Source organism: Carassius carassius, chromosome 5, assembly GCF_963082965.1.
Source record: "Carassius carassius chromosome 5, fCarCar2.1, whole genome shotgun sequence".
In the NCBI taxonomy this organism is placed as follows: Eukaryota; Metazoa; Chordata; class Actinopteri; order Cypriniformes; family Cyprinidae; genus Carassius; species Carassius carassius.
In genome coordinates this window covers 23,047,734-23,063,060 of record NC_081759.1, presented here as the reverse complement: position 1 = coordinate 23,063,060, position 15,327 = coordinate 23,047,734, and the positions used below count along the sequence as shown (strand labels likewise).

General features: G+C 35.7%; 1 protein-coding gene across 7 annotated transcripts in view; it reads right to left on the bottom strand.

Annotated features, from left to right (window-relative positions):
* Positions 1–15,327, bottom strand: part of mef2cb (myocyte enhancer factor 2cb) — a 75,246-nt gene that overhangs the window by 18,748 nt on the left and 41,171 nt on the right. For all 7 annotated transcript variants that reach the window (XM_059550165.1, XM_059550169.1, XM_059550164.1 and 4 more), the window contains one exon: positions 13,780–13,983. In XM_059550165.1, coding sequence (XP_059406148.1) covers positions 13,780–13,983 — 204 coding nt within the window. The remainder of the gene's footprint in view (positions 1–13,779; positions 13,984–15,327) is intronic.

Sequence of the window (15,327 nt, the reverse complement as noted above, 5' to 3'; positions counted from 1 at the left end):
TTGATACCTCAAAAGGTTCTATACGATACGATACAATTAAGATTTGATTCGATACAGGAGTATATCGATCGATATATCAATATTTTGATAATATATATCTATTTTAAACAACCATCTACATTTTTATTAACTCACAAATGCAACAAAAATATAAAACAAGAACATTTAGACTAATTTTTACATTCTGTACCCCAGTTGGGACATTCACAACAAAAAAAGGTCTATACTATACATATATATATATTAAAGAAAATAAACAATTGGAAAAAAAATCTGGCTGCTACTATGGGCTCAGTGTTAAAAATCTTTTTTTTAAGCAATAGCAGAAAATAAATACAGTACAACAAAGACGTTCAATAAACAGTGCTTTTCAGGTTTTTCAGCTCAGTCTAAAATTAATTTTCATGTACGCTACAGAAATGTAATAGGCTAATCAAATGTAAAATAACTGCACAGTCTTCACTGTATAACTTAAATATAGATTAATAATTTTTTATGTTACAGCGGTTATTTAGTAAGGAGCATTGAGCACTTGTATTTCTCTTTGGAAGCATTAGATTTATTATTAGTTTTCTTTCACTTTAAGAACGAAGCACGGATTTAATATACTGATACAAATGCCTTTTCTTTCTCAACTGTTTATGTTAAGACATATGCCTAACTGACTGTGTTTACTAGGATATTTGCCAAAACACTTTTTTTATGTAATTTTGTCTTTATTTATTCATCAAAGCACAAAAAAGCGGAAGAGAGCTAAATTTAGTATTCGCGCAGTCTAGAAGCGACTGTCTATGTGCGTGCGTACATGCGATAAGAATATGAAAATACAAATGTATAAACATATAAAATATATACTGTATGTGTGTATATATATACATAATAAAAACAGTTTACACATTACACATACATATATAATTCAAACAAAAACCTTTATTATAGATGAGATTAATCGCGATTATTCGTTTGACAGCACTAGAAAAAAGTTAACATAATTTGAAATTACTGTAATTTTTATTAGGAATTTCACAGTTTAAGCTTTAAAGATAAAAATTTCAATATTAATAATGTATAGAGTGTGTTAATGTATATGACAAATATAACTACTCAGGAAACTAGATGCTAAAGTATTAAGTGTAAAAAAGAATTCACATGAGAACAATCATGATTAATAATCACAATGCAATCATTTGCAGAGTAGAGCAGTTTAAACATTATCATGCATCCCTATTCCTACTGGTGGAAGGTCACTTGTTGCTCTCTCTCCACTTTTAAACCATTTGTGTGCTCATATCGGACAGATTCGAAGAACTTACGCTAATAATCAAACTTTGCACTGTAACTATGAGGTCCAAGTGGAACATTTACATTCGTTCTCATTAGCTCACATTAGCGGTTCACAAAAAAGACATAATTTCACACAAAGGTCTATTTTGGCAGCTCAGTGACTCTCCTTGCTTAGCACATGTACAAGTGTTTTTTCCACTTCATTCTCTCTTACACAAATCCACTATAAAGCCACTAACTCCAAGGTGGTCCCATTAGGCCAACAGAGATGACATCATGTACCTCAGCAGTCACGCCTCCACCATGTGTGTGCTGTGAATGAGTTGGACTTGATTACTGAACACAGTTAAACACACTTCTTGCTTCAACAGAGTGGATGGAGGTCAGGGAAGCTCGGTGACAGACGTGCACATGATCCAAAAGCGCTCTGCAGATGGCCTAACTAAAAAATCTGTGCTTTGATATGGTACTTTTGGGGGGACCGCAGAGTCTCCTGCTCCCATTGAACACACAAGCACAGAACTTTAGGGAGAGAACCAGTCTGTCTTGACCTTATTGGAAGCATATGGCTGGATAGAAAGCAGGGAAGCCACCGTTTCATTAAGTGTGGTTTGAACATGCTACAACTGTGTAGCGAGACACGAATGCAGATGACAAGGGACATGGCCTCCATATGTGCCTGTTTGTGTGTGTATCTGTACAGTATAATGGTAGTATGAGGTGGTGCATCAAAAAAGACCATCTGTCTTTGAACTAACCCATCAGGCTCTTTCGCTGTTGGAAGTGGGCACCTCTTAACTGCTAAAATCCAGATACTTTACTATAAATTGTCTTGCTTTGAGACCTTCCCCCTCTACGCTGTAATCAAGCATCAAAGAGAACAACTATAGGCCCGCCATTCCATGGGATATATAATTAATAGTAGGAGTCACATAAAATGAATTTCTTTCCTCCATAAGGCCAGCTTATAATGTAAAAATATTTTTTTTGCATTTATGGGTATGAAAAAATGTTGCAGTGATTTGTGCATATATATATATATATATATATATATATATATATATATATATATATGTGTGTGTGTGTGTGTGTGTGTGTGTGTTTTTCTTTTGTTCAATACATTTGGTCTTTGGTAACTTTAGACCAGATGATGCTGTATTGGCTATGACTAAGCAAGATCAAGGCTCTCTGCAAGTTTTTTTTTTATTATAATTTTTTTTTTATTAAACACTGTACTTTATTATTATTATTATTATTAATGGCAAAGAAAAGTTGTAAAAAAATAACGTCATTAACCTGCATGTTTTCCACTCAAACTGGTTTTAACAGAGGAATGCAGGAAGAGAAACGTTCAAATAACTATTCTGCAGGGAGTGAACCAATCTTTTTTTTTTTACCCTCATTTTCAACCCTGCTTTATGGAATTTACCAATATTGGTATCGGATTCGGGCAATAGTTGTTTGTTAAAATTGGTATCGGCCAAAAGAAAATCCTATCGGTGCATCCCTAATGTATATATTATATTTTAAGAAATCTTTCTTGAGCAGCTAATCAAAATATTAAAATGATTTCTGAAGGATCATGTGACACTAAAGATTGAAGTAATGATTGCTGAAAATTCAGATTTAAAATAATCAGATTAAATTAAATTGCAATAATATTACACATATGTGTGTGTTCAGGTATATTGAACAGTCAAATGTATAGCAGAATAAACAAGCTGCTTTAGTTTCAACAAATGAGCTTTTTTTCCCATAAGTTTTCAGTTCTAAAAGTTAAAATAGTTTTCCTTACACAATGAACTCTTATATCTCAACCGATCAAGGAAAATTTGATTTCTCATGATTACAGTAAGTAATGGATAAGTAATATCATACCTTGAGCATCTAATTACATCCTGGAATGGATGAACGAAAGACCAAATCCACTTAAAATTATCTATATTTATGCATTTCTAAAATTAAAGCAATTCCTGATATATATAGGCCTAAAGTGGAGTAGTACAGAGAGAAACAGCTGTTACTCAAAGAAACATTACGATAAACTCTAGGGGAAAATGGTACGCTTGTGTCTTTATTTACTACCTTTTCAATAATGTGATACTCTGTCGTGCCATGTTTTCCAGATTCTGGTACATGACTGTAAAGCGTGTCATCTCATATTTTCTCTCCATGGATGTTAGCAAGACAGACAGACAAGTCATTCATATGACCTAATGGAGCATCCCATACATGCACACAATGGCACTCAGTCAAGCTAAATAAAGGGGTGCTTATACCATGGCCATCTTTCCATTTGAAACATGCTGGTTATGTCTTTATGTCTTGTTTTATTTCTAGACAGACAGAAGGACACCTATCACGCGCACACACACACACACACACACACACACATATTGAAAGGGCTGCGATTCTTTTTTTGGGTGCAGTGAGCTGCGAGCACACTTGCATGCATAGACACACACACACACACAGACATCAGTTATCAGCTTTTGTCTGTAGGGGTTCTTATCACGCAGCTGCATTACAGGAAGGGGCAGAGGGTTTTGAGGAACAATGCACAGGCACCTGACCTCTCTGGCATGACCTTGCGTTTCCACACCCTTCAGGCCCTGTGGGAGGGGGAACTGCCATCTACACCCACTTACAGAAATAGATCGCTCATTTTCCATTGACAGTATGAGGGACATCCAGAGAGGACAGCCTTGTTACTTGTATCTTAAATACTGATGTCATGTGTTGTGCTGATTTACCATTAGTTTTACATTGGTATTTTACATTTACATTAGGTTTATTACCTAATGTTAACAAAGATTAATAAATAACAAAATGATTGTTTATTGTCAGTTAACCCAATATTCTAAAGTATTTCCAAATAAGCTTAAAACATGGCGAAAGTTTTTCAATAAATATTTAGGGGACCTAAAATTTAATTAAATTTAAACCTAAAACCATTCATATCAATTTAAATCTACAATCACAGACTTTTCTATAAATGTGGATATGTGTGCTGCTCTTTGCCTGTAACATGGAAGCACTGGAAAAGTCATTCAAATCTGTTACATTGGCTATAAAAACCCTTTAGAGTCTTTAAAAATAAATAAATAATAACAGCTTTTATCCGCTGGATCAAATGCTTAGTAGCACCCCCAGGTCTGGCGGTGGAGGGGGGTGCAATCCAAGGGCAGTGGTTAACTAGAGGCCTCCACGGAAGCTGTTGACTGAATAGAGCCTTGCTTACTCACCCTGCCTCTCCAAGCCTATTCTTCTCCATTCACTTCGCCAGCGCATAAGCCAAGTGCTAAATTTAGCAACAGATCACACTATTTTTAGACCGCTACCATTTTTTGAGACATTTATTAGGGGAAGGATACTTAAAAAAAAAACTAATGCGTGCACACACACACACACACACACACACAAACACACACACACACAACCACACACAAACACACACACACAAACACACACACACACACACACACACACACACACACACACACACACACACACACACACACACACACACACACACACCCCCACATCACACACACTCACACAAACAGAGGGAGAAAGGGGGTGAGGGAGGGGGCTCCTAATTTGGACACATCTGAAATGCACTCATTTTTAAAGTGTTGCCGTAGATGCTTTGCAGCTGTTTCCAATCAGAGGGAAGTAGTAAGACCGAGTAAAGAAGAGAATGCAAAAGAGAGGCAGAACAGATGCTCTGGGTTCTCCTTGCTGACATCCAGTAGCCATGTGGCAGAAGTTCAAAGTTGTTGTTCTAAGTTGTTCTAAGGCTGTGGGGTCAAAATGCTCTGGAACGGTGCTGCTCCTCACTGAACGAGTGATGAGATCTGCTTTGAAGGCAAGGTGTTCCATTTTACAGTTATTTTTCAACGTCAAGAAAAAAATAAAAATAAATTTAAAGATTGCAAGCAAATACAGGAATACAAACTAATATATATTATATTATATTTTTCGGACTATAATGCCACATTTCCACCGCAGGAACTTTACCCAGGAACTAGGGACTTTGGGCAGGTACTCGGTGTGTTTCCACCGCAGGAACCAGCAACTAAATAAAGTTCCGGGTAAAAAAATGCCCCTCAGAAAGTCCCTGCTGGCGAGGTGTTACTTTTTAAAAAGTTCCGGAACTTTCGGGGGCGGGACTTGGGCGCTAAACATGCTGATTGGTTGAGTTCACGCAGCATTGTTTGAGTTCAACCACCATTTATTCGGATCAACATTTTCAAAATATTACTGTTATTGTGTCATGAAATGTAATTTTAAAAGTATTTCAGGCGAGAATGTAGTTGTTTAAAACTCAAATCTGTGGTGATTTATAAAGACAGCGCCTATTTAAAAATGTGTTTCGCCGATCTCAGAGACGGTGAGCTCCACACGATCAGCAGGAGCTCAGTGATCATGTATCCGCCGAGAAGCAGCCTCACCTCGGCTAGACCTTCTGATATGTGCCGCTGGCTCTGATGTCTCTTTAGTGGTTAAACATAAAATATAATTCAGCTGCGTGGTAAATCTAACAGGTTATCTTTGGTCTGTATTCAATTTATCTATATGTTAAAATGAAAATAAAAAAGGCAAATTTATATATATTTCGTTTCATTGTAATGGCTGTATATATATACACATATCCCTGAACTAAGTACATTTCTGCAGCTGTTATTATGCTTAAATGAAAACGAAAGGAGGCAGTGGTATTTGATATCCTATTTCGTTTTATTGTAAATATACAGAGAGGAAAATTGCAGTAGCCAAAGCAAGCTGACTGAAGTTATCAAGTACGCTGCTGTTTGCAGATTTACCGGATTTGTGTCGTCGCGGACATCACACTCCCGAGTCGAATGCACAAAGTCCGCACTACCGAGAATGCACGTCCAAAATCAGCGCACTTTGTATTGAGAAACACGTGCAGACCTACGTCACCAGTCTATTTGCCTAATCTTCCCAGTACTTTACACCGCGGTGGAAACGCAGAAAGCAACAGGTCTGGGGGGAAAAAAGTTCCTGGGTAAAAAAGTTCCTGGTACAAATGTTCCAGGTAATTTCGGTGGAAACGCGGCATAAGTCGCACCTGAGTATAAGTCGCATCAGTCCAAAAATACGTCATGATGAGGAAAAAAACAAATATGTCGCACTGGATTATAAGTCGCATTTATTTAGAACCAAGAGCCAAGAGAAAACATTACCGTCTACAGCCGGGAGAGGGCACTCTATGTTCTCAGTGTAGACTACAGGAGCACCGAGCAGCATAGAGCGCCTTCTCCCGGTTGTAGACGGTAATGTTTTTGTCTTGGTTCATGTCAAATTAATTTTGATAAATAAGTCGCACCTGACTATAAGTCACAGGACCAGCCAAACTATGAAAAAAAGTGCGACTTATAGTCCGGAAAATACGGTATATATGTTCGTAATCCATTATATATTTTCAGTTAAAACAGTTTTAATGTGTTATAATATTTATATTTAAATCATCAAGTAAGAATATTAAAATTTCCATTTATACTTCACATACTCTTTGTGACGCATCTCCTCCTCAGTTGACTTGGCTTTGTCAATGGGTTTATTTGCTTAACTAGACAAAGCCTCTTCTGAGTTTAATGACAAGTTCTGGCAAAAACATTGAGCTTGAACATCACTTGGTTCAATTACCATAAACTTACTGACTCTTCGTGTGAGCCATTAATAGCATGTATGTGTGGGGCAGTAGATTATGGTGATACGCAAATATTTCCCTCTATCAGATGTATGTTTGTTTGTAAGAGGACACAGTTATGTCAGTGTGTTATGTCATAGCGGGCCTTTGTAAGTTAAATAAATGGTCATTGAGACTCAGCACTGAGAGAAAATCGCTTTAGGCTAATGTTCTCTCTGATCTCTGATTACTCAAACCAGTAAGAAAGAAAGTCTTTTCAAAAGACAACGGAGGGAATATTCTACTGGAGCAGCCTGCTAATGTGCAAAGTCCTTATGAGGAAAATATCTTTTAATTAACTCTTTACTGCCACTTTGAAGAGAAATGAAAATGAAATTCAGTTAATTAGTGTACCTTGTCCACATTAAGCATTCTTCGAGACGTTTAATGAACCTGTGTTGATCTTCATTTTTTTTTCCTTTCTCCTTCTCCTTTAAACAGATGCAAGTCGAGAGAAGGCTGACGCCTGCAACCCTTCTCACACATCTCAGCACACGGCAACACATATGAGGGTGAAACATCGTGAGGGAGCTTTGCGGAATCTCATTAACCAAGCAGGTAGTCATTAACAGTGTGACCTTTGGAAATAATCACCAGCCTCCCTCCCTGTCGCTCTCTCTCTCAGTTTGTCTCCCGGCGCTTGCGGCTAAACGCGCTCCTTTCTATTGCCGATTCATTCAGAAGTTGTGGCATTGGGAGAAGAGAGAAGATTAAAAGGTGGCTGTTCAGATAAAGCTAATCTATGATGGGATGAGTTTTTAGCAAACTCTCTAAAGTGTTTGTGTCCTGTTCACACGACCGTTCCATGTGATGATGGGAGAGTTGACATGAGTAAAGCATGCAACCACAATGAGCTTCTTTTCTTTCATAGCCATGCTAAAGTATAATATTTACATAATTCATTCATTGGTTTTATATTTTATATATAAAATGCTGTTACATTTATATACATTTGTAATATACTTTATAAACATAAATTATTTTGCAACATTAATTTACTGATTCTATTTATCAAAATTAATTGATTCTATTTATCAAATTAATGCATATGTTTTATGTATTTATTTATTTATAATTTCTGAAATGCTTCATATTGTTTTATTGTGATGTTTTATAATTCGGTAATTGTCTGATTTCATGTTATATGAAATTAAACAGAATAATAATGAAACAGAGGCTTTGATGAGTATCAATGCTAATGTAACTGATCCCTAAACTGTTGTAAAAACAAAAAACAAAACCAACTCAGCTGAGTTCTAATGTTCCACACATGCTGGGGAAACTAGTCTGGCACAGTGCATCATGGGAAATCTATGGCTGTTTTAGTTTTTAATCTCCTGCCAAATAAACAGTGTTGGGGAGTGACTAGTTACATGTAACGGCGTTACGTAATTTAATTACAAAATTATTGTAACTGTAATTAGTTACAGTTACTACGAAAAAATTCGTAATTAAATTACAGTTATTTTTGAAATTTTTAACGATTACAAAGGGGATTACATTTGAATATTTACACACATCCACATACAGATTTAACTGATTTCTTTCCCAAATTGCACTGACTATTCTTAGACATACCGCCCTAATAATTTCCGGGATGCGGAAATACAGTCTTGTTCGTAGAATCCAGTCATAAAAACAGAATGCCTAACGCGGACGGAATATGCCACATTTTGGATGACTAAATCAAAAGTAGGTCAGTACACTTGAATCAAAACATGGCATGGACTAGTGTCTGTGAATATTAAGCCCCAAAAATGCAATATATGACTTGCACATTCTGCGTGTTGGAAATCAGGCGCCGACTGGACACCAGGAGAACAGGGACAATTTCCGGTGGCCTGGCAGATGATTTGGCCCTCTATTTTAATATTGTTACTGTATAATTGCACGCCGAATGTACTAAAGCGATCATTTGCGATTCCGCCATTTGATAATTAAATCTCTAATAAGTCATGAAGTGTTAGTCATGACTCGCGCGCTCTCCGCGCCTCCGCCAAACGGTTTGGATCAGACTCAGAGTAATCAATGCGAGAGAGAGAGAGAGAGAATAGAGTGGACTGTGGAAGCGCACAGCTGGAGCGGAGAAGCAGAACTACTGTTCGGGGTTTCAGGTCAGTTTCATCTGTAAAGATGCTTTTTTGTCTTTGTTTTTTTTATTTATTTAATCAAGCAGCAGCACGTTGCTCATCAGTCATCACTCAAAATACTATATAAAGGACATCAATATTATCTGTTGTAATGTTACTGTAGGAATTTAGCTGAAAAAAATTCCGATTTTTTTTTATAGGTTTAGGGGGAGCTACGACAGACAACAACATAACCCTTACGAAAATTAACATTTTAATATTTAACTATAGATCCAGAGAAATGGTTCCTATTGTTTAACTGTGGTAACCAAAAATGTAAATTTTTTTTACAAATGTATTTATTTAAAAATAAATACAAATCCATTTGCAAAAAACAAAAAAAAACAACAACAAAAAAACAAGGTTATTTTACTTTTATATAGGTTAATAAAAGCATGGTTAATTTTTCTAAGGGAAAAACATGACTCGTGTACAGTATTAGGATTTTTCTATAAAGATATTGTAGTATTGTAGAGTATTGTATTGTAAAGTATAGTTTTGTTCAATCTTGAGTATTAAAGTCATGAGAGAGATGGATAACAGGGCAAAATAAAGAGACTGAAGAGAAAAATGGAAGTGAAGGTGCAGTTCAGGAAAGAACTTTTAATTATTTTGCATGTCCCCAAATTAAAGATTTAAACATTTTTTTTATGTCAGGTCCATACAAAAAATAGTTTTGTCCATGAAATTGTTTGTATGAGTTTAAATTTTCCAGTCTGAATTTTTTTCCCAGTCCGTCCCTCCTGTAAATTAATGGCAAAGACATGGTTTCATTTACTACACATAGGCCTACTGAAGCTCGCAGTGTTTTCAACCTCTGCTGCCTCAATATAGGAGTACACGAGCACATAAACATAATTTCTAGAACTGCTCTGTGTCACTTCATGTGCATTTTACTTATTTTGAGAAAACTATCATCATGTTCAAAGAGACAGCAGTTTAAAAAAACACCAATGTTTCAGGAGTTTATTACACAGAATACGCCACATGCTTATTAGATAACTGTATTTAAGTTGATGTATATGCTTTTATTTATTATTCTTTAATTTTCACAAATTTAGAAAAGTAATCAAAAAGTACTCAAAAGTAATTAGTTACATTACTTTAATAAAGTAATTAAAAAAGTTACACTGCTATTACATTTTAAACAGGGTAACTTGTAATCTGTAACCTATTACATTTCCAAAGTAACCTTCCCAACACTGCAAATAAACACTGCATTGCAACCATGCCAACAAATGAGAGAGCGTTTTGACAACCAAACCATGACTGAGGTATGAAGAGCTATGTAAAAAAACTGAAGAAAAAAAACCCAACAACGAACAAACATGTTAATTTGTTAATTTGTTTGACACTACTTTTTTTTATTTACCAAGGTCCCAGTTATCATTTTGAAAATGTATTTTTTTAAATCTATCAACAACTTCTCAAATTTATATATTTTATTACGCAAATGCCAAATTGAGAAAGGCACACCCGCATAGATTTCAGCTGAAGAACGGCCTGACTTACAAAAGCAGAGATAAAAATGGATGAAAACGGAAGGCATAACCTGAAAGAAAGAGCCAGGGCCAGTAGAGTAGCGTAGAAGAGCCTTTAGCCTCTCATAAACAGAGCTAAAGAGGCTGGGCAAGCCTCTCACTGCCTCTCTCCCAACAACGCTAATTATCAACCAAAGACATGCTAATTACACGGAGCTTTATTGCTAATGTAGCGGGCTGCTCTTCAAGACGCCCACACGCTGCGCCCGGCTCCCCTGCCTCTCCTCATCCTCCCACTGCACCCCACAGGCACTCCAGGCAAAGACAGGAAAGAAGTGTTTTCTATGATTGTGTGTGTGTGTTTTCAGCCCGTTTAAACAATGCTAAATCTCTGTATGTACAGCAGACGGTCCATAGCCGATATATGTGTTTGTCTAACATGTCTCGCACACACACTACAGCTCAAAGCTGAACTATGGCACTGATACCCCTATGCCGAGTTCCCCCTCCGGCCAACCCCAAGGCCTCGTCCCCATCCTGCCATCACAACAGGAAGTCTGCTTTGTTCCTCTTTACCTCCTACCGCCCACATCCCCTGGCCGTGATGTAACCTAGCAGCAGAAAAATGGGGCCCTGCAGGAGCTCAGCACTTCAGCGTCGACAAATCCAGTTAGGGCGGCATTTTAGCCACCTTCAAATCGATTTCTCCAACACCAAATCTGGCAAATTGGAAAGAAACTCCACTAAAGCTGTTGCTTGGTGATGGGAGCAGTTTGACTCGCTATATGCTCTTTTTTTTCACTTCGATGTTTGCATGTGGTGATTTTCTGTCTTCACACGGCAGAGCAAACCAAGATGTTTAGGACTTGCTTTTTAAGTAAAATTCAGCACTCCGAAGTTGTTCTACAATATTTATAAAGATCCAAATATATATACCAGTATGATTTTACTTCTATCTCAGAGCTAATTGATAAAGACAGTTTCAGGTCTAGCTAACTAAAAGAGTTTTTGTTCAAATTGTGAGTATGACCTGTGATACTCTTGAAAGTATGTTACACAAGTAATGTTTGAATTGTAATGTAATTACAAACTAATATATTTCACCATATACCTTAACATTTCAACAAAACCTTTAGGAATTTATAGCTTTCATGGAGTTATAAAGCATTTTTTACATGCATTTTATGTTATATAATTATGTTATATATATATATATATATATATATATATATATATATATATATATATATATATATGTTGTAATTAATTTGTAGTTATTTCTAATTCTATATTTGTTATTGTAATTTAGCCTCTCCCAGCACAGTATATGGTTTGTACGTTTATGTTCTGCTTTTATTGTATTTATTTTATTCTTGTGCAAAATAAATAAACTGACAACTAAGCAGATATTATTATTTTTATGTTTATTGTAATATTCAATGTATACAATCGAAATATAACAAAATGTTATTATAATTATTTTACATAATACTTTATTTATAATTATATTAACACATTATTAAAAACAAACATATTTAATAATAATAATGATAATAATACATATTATTTCTATAATTATTAATTTGAAATTAATAATAATTATACTAACTAATTATTACACCGCTTCAGTGTTAAGTGGATCTTCTTTATTAAATGCTTCCTTTTGTTACTATACTACTGGCCATGGAGTGTGGACTGTAATACACATGAAAAGCACATGACATTCAGTCCTCCATCAGATTCTTCATGCTTCATAATTGTAAACCTCATCTAGCACAGCTGCTGAAGCTTGGAGTGCATTTATGTAATTGCGCCTTGATGCACTGCAGGAATAACAAGCACTTTCCACCTGCCCTTTAAATCTGCCTCAAGGTCTGAGCTTGTAGAAGAGGCAAAAATGGCAAAAAAAACAAAAAAAACAACAACTTTATGACAGATGATCAATGAATTTACAAAACCCCATCTTTGCATTTGAGATGATATTTCCTAGCACATAAAAACGAATAAAAATACATTAATTATAAATGCCACAACGGCTTTATGAGATATATGCATGCAAAAATACACTTGCTGAATATGTAAATAAATAAAAATAAATTATCAAGCTGCAGAGTTACTGAGCGAATTAAAGCAAGTGTAGATAGAGCGGAAATGAAGATGGACCACAGAGTGAGCGGGAATGCGACTTATGACACATATGTCAGTATAAAAAAGGAAGTAGACAGAAAAACACATTTTGTTTGATTGACTCTAATAGTTAAGAAGTTGGAGTTCACTTAGATTGAGATCAACCCACAATACAAACTCACCCATAGATCTTAACTTATATAAGGATATTAACTTTCATACAGTCATACAGTAGGACCTCCTTGTCAACCCTTGTATGTCACCTTTGCTCTTTAAGATGTTTTGTGACATTTCAAAAAAGTAGATCTCACTCTGTAACATGCTTTTGGACGTTTGCTTCAAGAGGGCTACAATAGCTTAGCGTGGCCTGGCCTCAGGTTTATGGCAGGAACCCACGGACAACATGTCTCTAAGACCCGAGAGTCTTTAGGAGCATTAAGCTGATTGAGAAAATGCAGACTTCAAAGTAGCCGGCATTCAAAAAGAACAGAGTGAAATGAAATACAGCATGACATTGCATGTATTCAGTTAGTGTACTTTTTATAATTACAATCAAAAGAGGTGCTGCATGATCTACAGTTCATTAGACTCTAAAAACTGCTTGTCATTTGGGTTTGTGTCTATAGAGTCTCTCCATGAAAAATAAGAAAAAAATAAAGGCTGAAAATAAGAGTGCAATGGCATTATGCACAAGGAATCCTAGTCAAAATCTCATGATAATGATACATTTAGTCTATTGAAACATGATACATCACAACACACTGGCCAAGACTTTCAACCAACCCAAATGACCCCTAGTATAACAATCTACATTTCCCATGTAACACTTTGTGTTACAACCACTAAATTATATGATGTTTATCAGGTCAATAATTAAAGTTCATTCAATTTGTCAGACATGTCATTAAAAAAAACAATTATTGTTCAAATATTTGGGGTCAGTAAGATATTTTTCAATTACTATTTTTAATTATTAAAAATACAATGCACTGCTGCCAGTGTGAGAATGTCAGGTAAGTGTGTGTAGATCTGAGAAACTCACCTCAACAATGTCAGAGTTGGTCCTGCTCTCATGTGGCTCATTGTACTCAGTGTATTTGAGCAACACTTTGTCCATATCTGTGCTGGCATACTGGAACAGCTTGTTAGTACTGTTGAAGATGATGAGGGCAATCTCACAGTCACACAACACGCTCAGCTCATAGGCTTTCTTCATAAGGCCAAACTTTCTCTTTGTAAACGTCACCTAGAGAGAGACAGAAGAGGGGAAAAAGGTTAGACAAGTCACAGGCTGTTCTGACGGCGTAGCACAAAGCATTGGCTGGTGGCATAAAAACAGAGATGGGTGACTCTATGTGTGTTGATGCTCTTAAATATTCCTGTCTCCTGAGTTGTCCTAAATACAGTGTTCCTTCGGAAAATCAATGTTACTTTTCTTTCCTTCTGTCTACTTTCCTTTATTTTTCCTTTGTGCTCTTCCAAATTATCTGGAAAAACAGACAATAGCGTAATAGCTCCTTCCTCTCATAAATCAACTGAAGATCTTTAAAAAAAAATTCTGTTCTTTAACCAAAAGTAAAACACTTATTTCACTTTTGCGCTTATTCTTGCATTCCTAAGAAGAAAATAGCTTTAATAATTGAATTATAACCTTCCAAATTACGCATTAACATTTCTTTTGTACATCTACAAAAGTTTAACTGTATAATTAGGATTTCATTTCATAGTATCATCTTAAGTAAACTGGGGAACAAAAGAAAATATAGATTGCCTGTATTGCACATGAGGCAAATTCTCCTTGCGTGCATCTGTGTGCAAAGGCACGTTTTTTAGCAGATGCACAGACATACAAACACATGCACACAAAGATCATCGCTGCTGTGTTTGAGAGGCTGTTAATGACTTCTCAGTGCATGTTCTCATCTAAATTAGCAGTATTAAAAATAAGAAGCATCTCTCTCTGACCTCATAGGTTTCATGTCTCTTTAGCACTTAAATGCAATGCTTGAGAAACCACACACACAAAACCAGCTCATGATATAGAAGGAACCTTGATGCCAAACCACTAACCTCTTCATCTCTTTTAAATGTAGCCAAAATGTTCCCATGCACCTGTTATTGTGATACATGATCTATATCCCTTTATTTATTGCATAATGAAAGCGCATTACATTACAAAATATATTGTGCATGTGACAATCACCAATATAACTTGCATGTATTAGCATAAAGTATTGCATTTTTTTGATGCTGCTAACTTGTTTCTGACATTGTCATGGTGAAACTATTTAGCTTATCTGGTATGTTAAACGAAAAATAAAATACAAATAAAATAAAGAATGAGCCCTAGTTACATAAGAGAGCAGATACAGTTTTTATTTAAAAAAAATTGTTTTGATTTAAAAAATATATGGGTAAAGTCTAAATAACACTTGTGTAACAAGTAGGAACATTTTATAGTGTACTGTAAAAATCTTTGTTGTCAGGTAATCTAAACAGAAACTGTATGTGGAAACATCTAAATGAACTTGTTTAATTCGAGACAAAAACATTATTTAATATCAGTGAATCAACCAGAACAGTAAATGTA